The 13,258-nt window shown below is 42.0% G+C and overlaps 1 protein-coding gene across 3 annotated transcripts in view; it reads right to left on the reverse strand.

Annotated features, from left to right (window-relative positions):
* Positions 1-13,258, reverse strand: part of OSBPL1A (oxysterol binding protein-like 1A) — a 237,844-nt gene that overhangs the window by 4,321 nt on the left and 220,265 nt on the right. For all 3 annotated transcript variants that reach the window (XM_011939267.1, XM_011939268.1, XM_011939269.1), the window contains 6 exons: positions 12,184-12,366; positions 6,487-6,594; positions 5,507-5,596; positions 4,364-4,490; positions 1,268-1,384; positions 521-644 (listed from right to left, as the gene is read on the reverse strand). In XM_011939267.1, coding sequence (XP_011794657.1) covers positions 521-644; positions 1,268-1,384; positions 4,364-4,490; positions 5,507-5,596; positions 6,487-6,594; positions 12,184-12,366 — 749 coding nt within the window. The remainder of the gene's footprint in view (positions 1-520; positions 645-1,267; positions 1,385-4,363; positions 4,491-5,506; positions 5,597-6,486; positions 6,595-12,183; positions 12,367-13,258) is intronic.

Genomic DNA, 13,258 nt, shown 5'->3' on the forward strand with positions numbered 1-13,258 from the left:
AAAAAAAAAAAAAAGAAAAAAAAAGGTTGTAATTGATACCCCATTTACCCTGATGTGATTATTACATATTGTATGCCTGTATCAAAACATCACACATACTACATAAGTATATACACCTCCTTATACCAACACACAAAAACATTTAAGTTATAATTAACCAAGGGGAGGCCACACTCTCCTCTGAGGCTGACAAGGTGCTATGTAAATTCTGAAGCAGACAGTGGCTTAATTAGTCAGAAAATGCCTCTGGCCATCTCCAGTATATTAAATTCTCAGGGGAGTATTACCACAATAATATGAGCTAATAAGGTCTGCCCAGATTTCCAAATTTAAAATCAAAGTTACTGAATTTAAATTGAATGTTAACTCAAACTTAATCTCTAAGAGAGACTAAAAATGCTAGTACCCCAATGATGCTAACAATCACCAGGAAAATGCCAGTACCTCAGTGATGCTAACAATCACCAGGAATAAAACAAAGCATCATCCCCCGAGAAATGAGTCTTCACTGGCTAGTTACCTATCTCTCCGTTTTCCATGGCTCTAATGTCAGGCCGTAACCTGCAGTCTGTCTTGGGAATCACACTCTCCATGTCTTTGTCTACTTCATTCAAAACCATTGCAAAACTAGTAAAATTATACATCTGAAAAGAAGCAAAAGGATGCAATTAACATACGCCAAGGCATAATGCAAAATGAAACGTCCTGAAAGAAGAAGAGGGCTGACTCGACAATGACCCCCTCCCTTTCGTGGTAACAATGGTCAGTCTTTCTCAGATCACACATATCGAAATGTTTTCACCCAAATCTGCACCATCTGTGGGTATCTGTCTCAAAAAAATCTCAAAGCAGGCTTTGCAGAATAAATATCCTCTATCATGATCAACTTTAAATAGAACTCTAAGCAAAAGCCAACATTCTTTTATCTTCATTAAAATCATTCCTTGCTGGGTCTGGAGGGCTGGTACTGACTAGGCTGCACCAGCTTATATTTAATCAGGACAAGTTTTACCGCTAAGTAGCTATTAAGCCCAGTGAAGCCCTAACCCAACACATCTTGCCAGCCGGATGCCAGAGGGATGGACAGCATGATGCACTTATGATGCACTGAGCTCGGGCAAGAAGGGAGCACCCGGGAATCAGTGGGGGCTCAGGATGCCAACCTGCCTGTCTCCATGCTGCCTGGGCTGACCCTGCACGTGCCAGGAAAGAGCGCCACAATGCTGAACACAGACAGTGAGGCCACAGCCAGCAAGCCCAGTCTCACCTGGGCAGAATTTGGAGGCCGTGGGGCTATTCGCCATAGAAGAACGCTCCCAGGGATAATGAGTACACTTTCCGAATCCGGCACGGGCATTTCATCCGACTCCTCAGAGGTGCTCATCTAGAAAAACCAACCAATGAACCAAATTTCAGTACAAAGTTTTAAGATATAGTCAAGCACCACATAATGATATTTCAGTCAACAACAGACTGTACATATGATGGCAGTCCCCTGAGGTTATAGCGGAACATGTACAGAAATCTGCTATATGGCATTTGATACTGGCATTGCAGATCAAGTAAGGGAAATGACTGATACTCAGTAACAGTGTTGGGACTTTTGGCTTTCCACATGAAAAAAGAGATAAAAATACATACACGATCTAAGCTTGTGTAAGTACACTGTATGAGCTTCGCACAATGATGAAATCACCTAATGACGTCTTAGAACATATCCCTGTCCTTAGGAAAATATATACACACTTGCAAATTGTAAACTATCGTTTACTGCACACCACTAGAATGTAAACTACATGAGGGCAGGGACACTGTGACTTTCTAATTCTTATATCCTCACTTTGAACAGTGTGGGAAGCCAATGGATACCTGCTGAATGCCCGAGTGGGTGCTGAGAGTCTCACAAGCTTTCTGTGTTGTGCCACTTAGTGTTACCCGCATTTAAGTCATTATCATCACCACGCTTTCCTATAGGGTTTTATATTTTTAAGGCTGTTTCCTTTTTAAAGACAAAATAATTCATTTGAGTATTTATTTTTAATATTTTGGAGATAGGGTCTTGCTGTGTTGCCCAGGCTGAAGTACAGTGGTACAATCACAGCTCACTAACCTAAAACTCCTGGGTTCAAGTGAGTTTCCTGCCTCAGTCTCCCGAGTAGCTGGGACTACAGGTATGTGCCACCACACCCAGCTAATTTTTAAAAAATGTTTTTATAGAGATGAGGGGGGTCTCATCATGCTGCCCAGGCTGGTCTTGAACTCCTGGCTTCAAGCAATCCTCCTGCCTCAGCCTCCCAAAGCATCATTTGAGTATCTACTAAGGAACTTCTCGAGGCCCAGCCACTGGGGTGTTAGAGAAGCACCGTCACTACCTGACTTTTGTGGAGCCCACACACTAGAGAGGAACAATCTGAGAACAACAAAAGGTTCCACTCTTGGGGAAGTCAACTAAATTTATCAATGGCACCAAACCAGGAGGGATCCCGAATGCATCTGATGAAAAGACAATTTTTCATTAGATGAAACACAGGGAGCCAGCGTTTCCTCGGGCTCCCCTCCCCGCGGCCCCAGCTATGCTACTGTTCTATGTATGTGGTCTTTATGCAACAGCGCCTCGAGGAGAGGTCACGACCGCTTTTTAGACATATGGAATGAAGGCTCTGGAAGGGTAAGTCATAGTCCCAGCATCACACAGTGAACAAATCTAGAACTACTGGCTGAGACACATTCAGTGAATATACAGTTTACAAAATAGCACAGAGGTGACAACGCTAATGACACAAACTTCCCGCAGTGTCTGTGTTCAGGAACGTCAGAAATCCGTGGTAGGCAGATGACAGGAACACAGGAGCGAGAGAGACCAGAAAAGCAGTGGATGTGTGGGAATACCTGCTCTCTCCAAGAGGAAAAAAAAAACACTTTCTCCCAGACTGACCGGGAATTTAGGGAATATCAGGAATGTTCTCTGGAATTTCACCAACATTCTTGGCCATCCCCACTCTGTGAAGAGCCGGAAGGCAAGCGTGTTGTGGAGATCGTCTTTGTCAAGGAGCTGCAGCCGAGGAGTTTGTGTTGGGGGTCCCAGAACCCCAGACATGCTCTTCTCAGCCCTGTCAGTTTCCTGCTGGCTGTGGAGCAGTCAGTGCCCAGTTCCCGTGGGCAGGAACACGGGATGCAAAGAGGGAAGCAGAACTGTGCACACACAGCTGACGGGAAACAAAGAAAGAAAGAAACAGCCCCAGCCACAGGAAAGCAGAATGCTCCGGCCATTTAATAAATCTCTTTTCACTTTGGGAGCAAGGCTAACTCTGTCTCAAAAGAAAGTCACTCATAAATACACCTTCTGCTTTTGAGGGATCTTAGGGCTTCCTGAACTTTCGCATGCATAAGAAACGTTAAAGAGCCCCAGGTCTGAGGTGCAGCTGGGCCGCCTGCATTTCTAATGAGCTCACAGATGCTGCTCAAGATGCCAGTCTGAGGAAGTACTTTTGGCAGAAATGACTTTATCAGTCTTTACTATGAGCAGATACTATTCTGAGCCCATTAGTGTTTGTTAACTCATTTAAGAGGTAGGTGCTATTATGGTGCCCGTGTTACAAATGAAGGCACTGAGGCAGAGAGATGAGAAATCTGGGCTTGTACTGCTCATCAGCGGTGGGGCTGAGATTCTAACCCAGAGTTTGCGCGTGGAACCATTATCTTGGTTACTGGAAAGGAATCCGTCCTCAAACAGATATTTCCTGTGCAAAGAGGTACAGTCCTCGAGCAGTTATGCCTGGAGGGAAGGGGCAGGAGTTTGCCAACCACTGGAGCCTGCCTGGGACCACGCGACAAGAAGCCTTGTGCCTCCCCTACTGGGATTTTACTGTCCCACAAAGAAAGTTTAGTAAGAAGAGGACAACAGCCCAGGGATAACCCCTTTCACTACGACAGTCTTAACTTCAGTAATTTCACAATAAGGAACAAGGCAACAAAACTGATAAGCATGAAAATGTCAGAGAGAATTTTGGAGGAAATTTTAAATCTTCAACAATTTCAACTTTCTATGCACATAAACAGGAGGAAAAGAAAATTTCTTTCATTAAGGTGAACTCCAACATTCCAAAGCTATGTGAATTAAAGCAAAGTTCCACATATAACTGCTCCACAGTTAAAAAACTGATATGTGTCCATATCCTATACAAGCCTATGCCGAGTACTTGTTAAAGCAAATGTCTGATCATTAAAAAGAGGAAAGTGACATGCATGAGCAACAAGGAAGAAGAAAGTCAAATTATGACCCTAGAGCAGGCCAACTCCAAAAGGATTAGTACACATTGAAGAATCCAGTGATTCCTTTGATACCACCTGACAGGATGTTCACCTGTTTGCTGTTCTTCTTCTCTTCTGTATTTTTCTTATCATTTTTTTTGTAAGCATCAAACGTGGCAGGGTCAACACTGTATAAACATTCAGTCCACTTCCCATAGAGGGCACAGAGCTTCTTTTTGCTGGCAAGAAAAACTGATGTTTAGTTAACAAACCAGTGTTTGTTTTTTTAAAGCTGACAGCACCTGGTATTTCCAGATGGTCTCCCACCCCATCAGACCATCCAGATGGTCTCCCATACCCAGCCTGACCCTGCTTAGCTTCCAAGAGCAGATGAGACCAGGCGTGTTCAGGGTGGCATGGCCATAGACTGTTTTGCTGCAATTGAATATTACTATAAAGGTGTGTACGAATCAGATTTTCTATTTTGTGTGTGCGTGTGTGTGTCAGAGGGAGACAGAGACAGGGTCTCACTCTGTCACTCAGGCTGGAGTACAGTGGTATAATCATGGCTCACTGTAGCCTCAACCTCCTACGCTCAAGGGTTCCTCCCACCTCAGCCTCCAGAGTAACTGGGTCCACAGGCATGCACCACCACACCTGCCTAATTAAAAAAATGTTTTTTGTAGAGACAGGGTCTCACTATGTTATCCAGGCTGGTCTCGAACTGGCTGAAGCAATCCTCCCCACTCAGCCTCCCCAAGTGCTGGGAATACAGGCATGAGCCACTGTGCGCAACCAAATCAGGTTCTTTAATGAAACAAACTTCCTTGTAGAAGAAAGATTTTTCAACTTATTAGAATGCTTGTTTCCTAGGTTATGGCAATGTTTTTTGTGTTTTTTTTTAGATGGAGTCTCGCTGTCACCTGGGCTGGAGTGTGGTGGCACAATCTCAGCTCACTGCAACCTCCACCTCCCAGGTTCAAGCAATTCTCCTCCCTCAGCCTCCCAAGTAGCTGGGATTACAGCTGCCCACCACCACGCTCGGCTAATTTTTTTGTATTTTTAGTAGAGATGGGGTTTCACTATGTTGGCCAGGCTGGTCTTGAACCTGACCTCGTGATCTGCCCACCTCAGCCTCCCAAAGTGCTGGGATTAGAGGCGTGAGCCACTGCGCCCAGCCAACAATATTTTAATACCGACATTTTATCTAGTGAACAAAATCTGTACTATTCAACATTTAAAATGGAAATTTTACCTTTTATCTTGAATGTAGCCTTCAACTTTGTGTAATTCCTTACCAAAAAGGCCACATGGCTTAAAATTCAACACACATTTGTCCCCAGTCCTATAAAGAAAATATTAAGTTCAGATTATCATTTATTACCAAAGCAGCAGTAGAGAAAAATAACTGTGATAACTTTTCTAGCAGCAGCTACGGTTTCCGGATTTTCTCTGTGTGCCAGGTTCCACACTCAAGTGATAATGATTAATCCCCCATTGGTAATCTTCCCACCGGAAAGAAAAGGTATGTGAGGTGCAGAAAGAATACGTGACTTGCCTAAGGTCACAAAGTAGAATGGGAGCCCAGCTCTTTCTAGTAACTCCTACGCCCCGTCTCTCTGGCCCTCACTAGACAACGGAAGCAAAATGAGCTGAGATTGGAATTAAGGTTCACAGAAGCTGGGGAAGCTGGGTTCACCCAGTCTTCCTTAATCAGAGACTTTAATGAACCCTCTTTATTAAATAAATGGGCTTCCAGTCATTCAACAGTTATATTGCCTGATTTCTTTTCTTTTCTTTTCTTTTCTTTTTTATGAGATGAAGTCTTGCTCTGTCGCCCAGGCTAGAGTACAGTGGCACAATCTTGGCTCACTGCAACCTCCACCTCCTGGGTTCAAGCAATTCTCCTCCCTCAGCCTCCCGAGTAGCTGGGATTACAGGTGCCCGCTACTACACCCGGCTACTTTTTATATTTTTAGTAGAGACAGGGTTTCGCCATCTTTGCCAGACTGGTCTTGAACTCCTGACCTCGTGATCCACCTGCCTCGGCCTCCCAAAGTGCTAGGATTACAGGCATGAGCCATCGCGCCCAACCTATATTGCCTGATTCTTAAATTTTCATCAGCCTGTTCTAGAGCTTTTCTTTAAAGACAAACAAAACCAAGAAAACTGAAGTCCACTAAAACTGCTTGATGAAAACTGAAGGAATGGATGAAGTACCCCAAGGTGCCTTACTTGTGGTTTATGATTTCCACATTGCCGTACTGTTCGATCCACAGTTTACCCACAATGATATTATGCACACAGCAGGTGGGATTTGTCCAGGTGTATGCCTCATTGTGTCTAAAAAACAAAACCAAACCCAGAAAAATAAGTGAGAGGTATCACTTTGTTTAAAAAGTGCACTTGCTCCAAATGCCGTTACTCAGAATAACAAACCAGGCTGCTTGAGGTAACTAAGTTCTAAGACTTTAAAAATTCTATTGATGTTAACTCACCATAAAATTGGGATCATTTGCCCATTCTTGTTTCTTGAAAGGAAGTAACAACTTAAGAAAAAATTCTATACTTCCACCAAACTCCAAATAAACTATGTACATAATCATTTCAAGCATTCAAAAGTGTCATGAAACATTAAAAAAAGCTGGAGTAGAAACAGAAAATAAAAAGTCTATTTAGGGCTTTCTAGAGAAAGTACCCTCCGGCTCACCAAAGGAAAAAACTCATCTATGTGAATAAACTCCCGATATTTTATAATCCTATATACCCCGAGGAATAGAAATCATTCTACTATAAAGATACACACACGTGAATGTTCACTGCAGCACTGTTCACAATAGCAAAGACATGGAATCAACCTAAATGCCCACCAATGACAGACTGGATAAAGAAAATGTGGCACGCATACACCATGGAATACCATGCAGCCATAAAAAAGAACAAGTTCATGTCTTTTCCGGGAATATGGAGGAGCTGGAGGCCATTATCCTTAGCAAACTAACACAGGAACAGAAAACCAAATACCACATGTTCTCATTTATAAGTGGGAGCTAAATGATGTGAACTCAAGGACACAACGAAGGGATGAACAGACACAGGAGCCTACCTCAGGATGGAGGTTGGGAGGAGAGAAAGGATTAGAAAAAATAACTATTGGGTACTAGGCTTAGTACCTGGGTGATGAAATAATCTGTACAACAAACTCCCGTGACAATAGTTTCCCAACAGAAAAAACCCACACATGTACCCCTAAACCTAAGATAAAAGTTAAAAAAAAAAGTTTTATTATTATTATTATTTTTTTTATTTTTTGAGACAGAGTCTCGCTCTGTCACCTAGACAGGAGTGCAGGGTGCAATCTCGGCTCATTGCAACCTTCACCTCCTGGGTTCAAGCGATTCTCCTGCCTTAGCCTCCTAAGCAGCTGGGATTACAGGTTTGTGCCACCATGCCTGGCTATTTTTTGTATTTTTAGTAGAGACGGGGTTTCACCATGTTGGCCAGGCTGGTCTTGAACTCCTGACCTCAGGTGATCCACCTGCCTCGGCCTCCAAAACTGCTGGGATTACAGGCATGAGCCACCACTGCACCTTCATATATTCGTCCTTAGATATGTGTTTTTTAATTTACATAAGGTAAAGCTCATTTTTGTTGGTACTCAGGTCGATGCTTGTATAGATCTGTGTAACCACCACCAACACAATCAGAATCGTAAACAACTCCTCCACCCACAAACACTTTGCTCATGCTTCTCCTGGTAGTCAAACCTTTCTCCACTCCCAATCCCTGGATCTCCAACTCATTCCTTATCCCCAACAACTGATCTGTTCTCCATTGCAATAGTTTTTCCCTTTCCAGACATCATATAAATGTAGATTACCTTTTGAGATTAGCATCTTCAATTTATAAAGCACCTGAAATTCATCTGTGTTGTTCTACGTATCAGCCTTTGCGCTGAGTAGGATTCCGCTGTATGGCTGGGCCACCGTTTCTGTGACCATTCACCCACTGAAGGGCAGGTGGGCTGTTTCCAGTTTTTGGTGGTGATGAATAATGCTACTATAAACATTTGTATACAGCTTTTGGGATGAAAGTGAGTTTCCATTTCTCTCAGGTAAATACCTACGAGTAGTATTGCTGAGTCATGTGATAAACATAAGGTTAACTATATAAGAAACTGCCAAACGGTTCTCCAGGGTGGCTCTACCATTTTACATTCCAACACCAACAATACACAGGTTGAACATTCCAAATTCGAAACTTGGAAATCTGAAATGCTCCAAAATCGGAAACTTTTTGAGCATTGACATGACACTCAAAGGAAATGCTCACTGGAGCATTTCAGATTTTGGAATTTTGGATTTGAGATGCTAAACTGATAGGTATACTGCAAATATTCCAAAATCTGAAAATATTCAAAATCCAAAACACTTCCGGTATATTTTTATAAAGGGATACTCAACCTGTATGAGATTTCCAGCTCTTCCACATCCTTGTCAGCACTTGGGATTGTCAATGTTTACAATTATTTTGATTTTAGACATTGTAATAGGTTACGGCTATCTCATTGTGGTTTCAACTTTGTAGTTCTGTAATAACTGATGCTGTTGAACATCTTTTTACATTTATATTTATTTTTTAGAGATGAGCTGTCATTCTACCATCTAGGGTAGAGTGCAGTGGTGGATCATAGCTCACTACAGCCTCAAACTCCTTGGCTCCAGCGACCCTCCTGCCTTAGCTTAGCTATGACTACAGGCCTGTGTCCCCATGCCTGGCTAAATTGATTTTATTTTATTTTTTTAGAGATAGAGTTTCACTATGTTGCCTAGGCTGGTCTTGAACTCCTGGCCTCAAGCAATCCTCCTGCCTCAGCCTCCTAAGTAACTGGAATTATACGTGTGAGCCACTGCAATCAGCTGACTGCATCTTTTCATGCACTTATTTGATATATATAAATATTGGTGAAGTATCTATTCACATTTTTCACCCCATTGGGCAACATAATTTTTTATTTTTCTTTTTTTTTGTTATTGTTCCAGAGACAGGGTCTCACTCTGTTGCCCAGGCTGGAGTACAGTGGCGCAATCATGGCTCACTGCAGCCTTGAACTCCTGGGCTTGAGAGCTCCTCCCACCTGAGCCTCTCAAGTAACTGGGACAATAGGCTCATGTCACCAAATCTGGCTATTTTTAAAATGTTTTAGTAGAGACAAGGACTCACTATGTTGCCCAGGCTGGTCTCAAACTCCTGGGCTCAAGTGATCCTCCCACTTCAGCCTCCCAAAGTGTTGGGATTACAGGCATGAGTCACGGCGCCTGACCTTATCATTTCTTATTGTTGAGTTTTAAGAATTCTTTATATATTGCGGCTACAAGTCCTTTCTTGGCTATATGATTTGCAAATAATTTTTACTATTCTATAGCTTATCTTTTCATTCTCTGAACAGTATCTTTCAATATAAGGTTTTTAATTTAATAAAATCTAATTTATCACTTTTTTGTCTTTTATGGGTTGTAATTTTGGTATCATATCTGTAAGAGTTCTTTGCATAATCCAAAGTTGTAAGATTTTCTCCTACGTTTTCTTCCAAAACCCTTAGTTTTGCATTTTATTTTAGCCTGTGATCTATTTTGAGCTGATTTTTGTAAAAGGTGTGAGGTCTAGTTTGAGGTTCATTTTTTAACATATAGATGTCCAACTGCCTCCATAGCACAGACGGTTGTCTGTGGAAAGGACTATTCTTCTTAGCTGTACTGCCTTTGCGCCTTTGTCAAAAATCAATTGACCACATTTCTGCGGGTCAATTTCTGGATTCTCTTCCCTGTCGCATTAATCTATGCAGTCTCTACTTTGGCCACCACCACAGTCTTGATTACAACAGCTTTAGAGTTACGTCTTAAAATTGGGTAGTGGGAGTCCATCAATTCTGCTCTTCCTTTTCAAAATTATTTTGGCTGTTCTCTGTCATTTGCCTTTCCATACAAAGTTAGAATCAACTTCTCTTTATCTGTTAAAAATCATCTTGGGATTTTGATTTGGACTGTGTTCAGTGAGGGGTGAACCGACATCTTAACTATAATTGAGGCTTCCAAACATATCCAGACAGTGTCTCTGTACTACTCAGATAATCCTTGATCACTTTCAACAGTATCTTGTAGTTTTCAACATACACATCCTGTACATATTTTGACATTTGCATTTTCTCATTGAGCCTATCCCAGTTATTTTACTATTCTATCACTATAGTTTTAGTACTAAAATTTCCAGAAATTTTTTTTTTTTTTTTTTTTTTTGCTAAAATGTCTTTCTACTCAGTTGAGAGCGTCCACCTTTCTCTGGTGGAGCTACTTTACATCTCGGATACAAATGACGTATCTGGGTCAACTTTGGACTGGAGTCTGTTGACTGCCTTTTCTATTTTAGTTTGTTGAGATTTTCCTGTTTCTTGCTATGCTGAATGATTCTGGATTGTATTCTGGACACCTAAATATTATAAGACTCTGTCCTCTTAACTTCTTCCGGAGAATACTGATAAAAATTTTGTTTTAGTAGGCAATTAACAGAGTTTCAGGCCAGAAGTCCTGACTCTCCTCCTGTGGGCTTTGATTCCAGCGTCAGTTTAATTTTCAAAGCCTCTGTAGTGCTGCTCAGATCTACCCCTCAATAGCCATCCAGGGACCTGGATCTCAGGCCACACAGTATTTCAGATCCTGAGGCCCTTGTGGAGCCTTCTGGGTCATTTCAATGCATGCGTGTAGGGATGAGCTGAGGAACTCATAACACAACTTTAGGGGACCCCTTTCTTGAGCTCCCTCCTCTTTGTGGTTTCCCTAACACTCTTAGACACCAGGGGGCGCTTTCTCTCCCCTCCGGCTGGCAAGCTGGGGTTTGAGCCTCTCTGCTCTGTCTTGTATCTCCCACAACTAGGTGTTCCTCTGGGGTAGAGGAGTAAAAGAAAAGAAAGAAAAACAAGCAACAGGGATTCTCTCACGCTCTTTGGACCCCAGGGGTTCCTTTACTCAGTTCCTCTGGCCAAAGAGAAGGACTCTGAGTTTGAGGTACGTGTGTGATTGCCACAGCCACAACCGCAGCAGGAGTGTAGCTACAGACCCTAAGGCTTGCTTTGGGGCAAGGCTGTGAGACAAAATTGAAACAGGATTTCCCCTATTCTCTACTTCCTGCAAGTGTATCTTTCTATGTCCTTTAATTAGAAAGACAGAGTTACTCTTAGACCTTTTTTGGTCTGCCTCCAATGCCCAGTTCTGCAATTTGCTACTCTGATTCTAAGCCAGATTTGGGAGAAATATATAAAACCAGTAAACTCACTGCCATACTGGTCTTCAGGTTTTGATTTCTCTCCCCGTCTGCCTGCTACTATCTACTTTTCAGAGTCCTCAGGTTGTTGCTTTGTCTTCTGTCTGGGGTTTCTAGTTGTAATCAGTGTTAAAGAGACAGGGGATCGTATGCTTATTCTATCCTAACTGGAATTAATTGTGGATTTAAAGCTAATCTTGCAAAAGAAGAGAACTCCCAATTTATCTAATGCCTAACATGTGCCACACAACTGTCATTTCATTATTTCTCAAAGTGAATTCATTTTGAAAGATCTGTAAACAAAACACTGGCACAAGGATATAAAAAAGCATGTTTCATAAGAAATGTCATGAAGCAATTAACTCCATCGATCTTAAAATAGATCCAAACACCAGAGTCAAACAGCAAGTTAAACTATTTACACATACCCAGATTAATTAGCAATGGCTACTGCCATGTTTCTCAAATTCTTTTACACAGAGGTAGACAGTTTGTATTATATGAAAGCTGTTTCTTTTTCTCCAGTTTTTGAACAATAAGGTCAGCTGAGTGTGCATGTCTACACTTACAGGTAGGTACACATGAAAAGAGTTTAATGGCTTGATTAGAACTCACTCAAGGAGCTCCAAGGTGATGGTTCCTTTGGGTTCTGCTTCTACACTCTTCCCCCAGAATTTCAGTTTGGGATAGATTGAGCCATGAAAGATGAAGTCATTGTTTAATCCTTCAGCATGAAATGCACTGATTGGTGGGTGATGGCTGACCTGTTCCGAGATGAGTCTAAATCCAAGGTCATCTCTTAAGATTAAAAAAAAAAAAAAAAAAAGCAACATTATAATTAACTCTATCATTAAACATGTACATAATTGCCCTTTCAAAGTAAACAATTCTTTTTTTGTTGCTGTTGAGACACAATCTCACTCTGTCGCTCAGGCTGGAGTGCAGTGGCATGATCTCGGCTCACTGCAACCCCTGCCTTCCAGGTTCAAGCAATTCTCCTGCCTCAGCCTCCTGAGGAACTGGGAATACAGGCACCACCACACCCGGCTAATTTTTGTATTTTTAGTAGAGATGGGGTTTCACCATGTTGGTCAGGCTGGTCTCGAACTCCTGACCTCGTGATCCGCCCGCCTCAGCCTCCCAAAGTGCTGGGATTACAGGCGTGAGCCACCATGCCCAACCAACAATTCTTTATTCTCCTTGCAATGAAACAACTTAATCTATGAGAAATTATACAAATACAACCCAAACCACCAAATCCAATGTTGTAATGCTAGCTACTTGAACAAATTAAAATAAAGAACACCCAGATGAATTTGAATGACTTTGTGTCCACTTTCAAACATCTAGGGAATAAATGAGATCAAAACTTGTGCAGAGAAGAGGAACACATAGAAAAACTAAAGCCAAATAAAGTCCCTTAATCATGTATAAACAAGACACAGGCTAGCTCAAGCAAACAGAACTGCACTTACAGATGTAGTCACTGGCTTTATGCAAACAATATATACTTATGCTAATATCTTTTATTTATATTTTTAATAAAGAGATATTTTTATAAGAGGGCCTTGGCCGGGCGCGGTGGCTCAAGCCTGTAATCCCAGCACTTTGGGAGGCCGAGACAGGTGGATCACGATGTCAGGAGATCGAGACCATCCTGGCTAACACGGTGAAACCCCGTCTCTACTAA

This window comes from Colobus angolensis, unplaced genomic scaffold (genome assembly GCF_000951035.1).
Source record: "Colobus angolensis palliatus isolate OR3802 unplaced genomic scaffold, Cang.pa_1.0 Scaffold18, whole genome shotgun sequence".
Taxonomy (NCBI): domain Eukaryota; kingdom Metazoa; phylum Chordata; class Mammalia; order Primates; family Cercopithecidae; genus Colobus; species Colobus angolensis.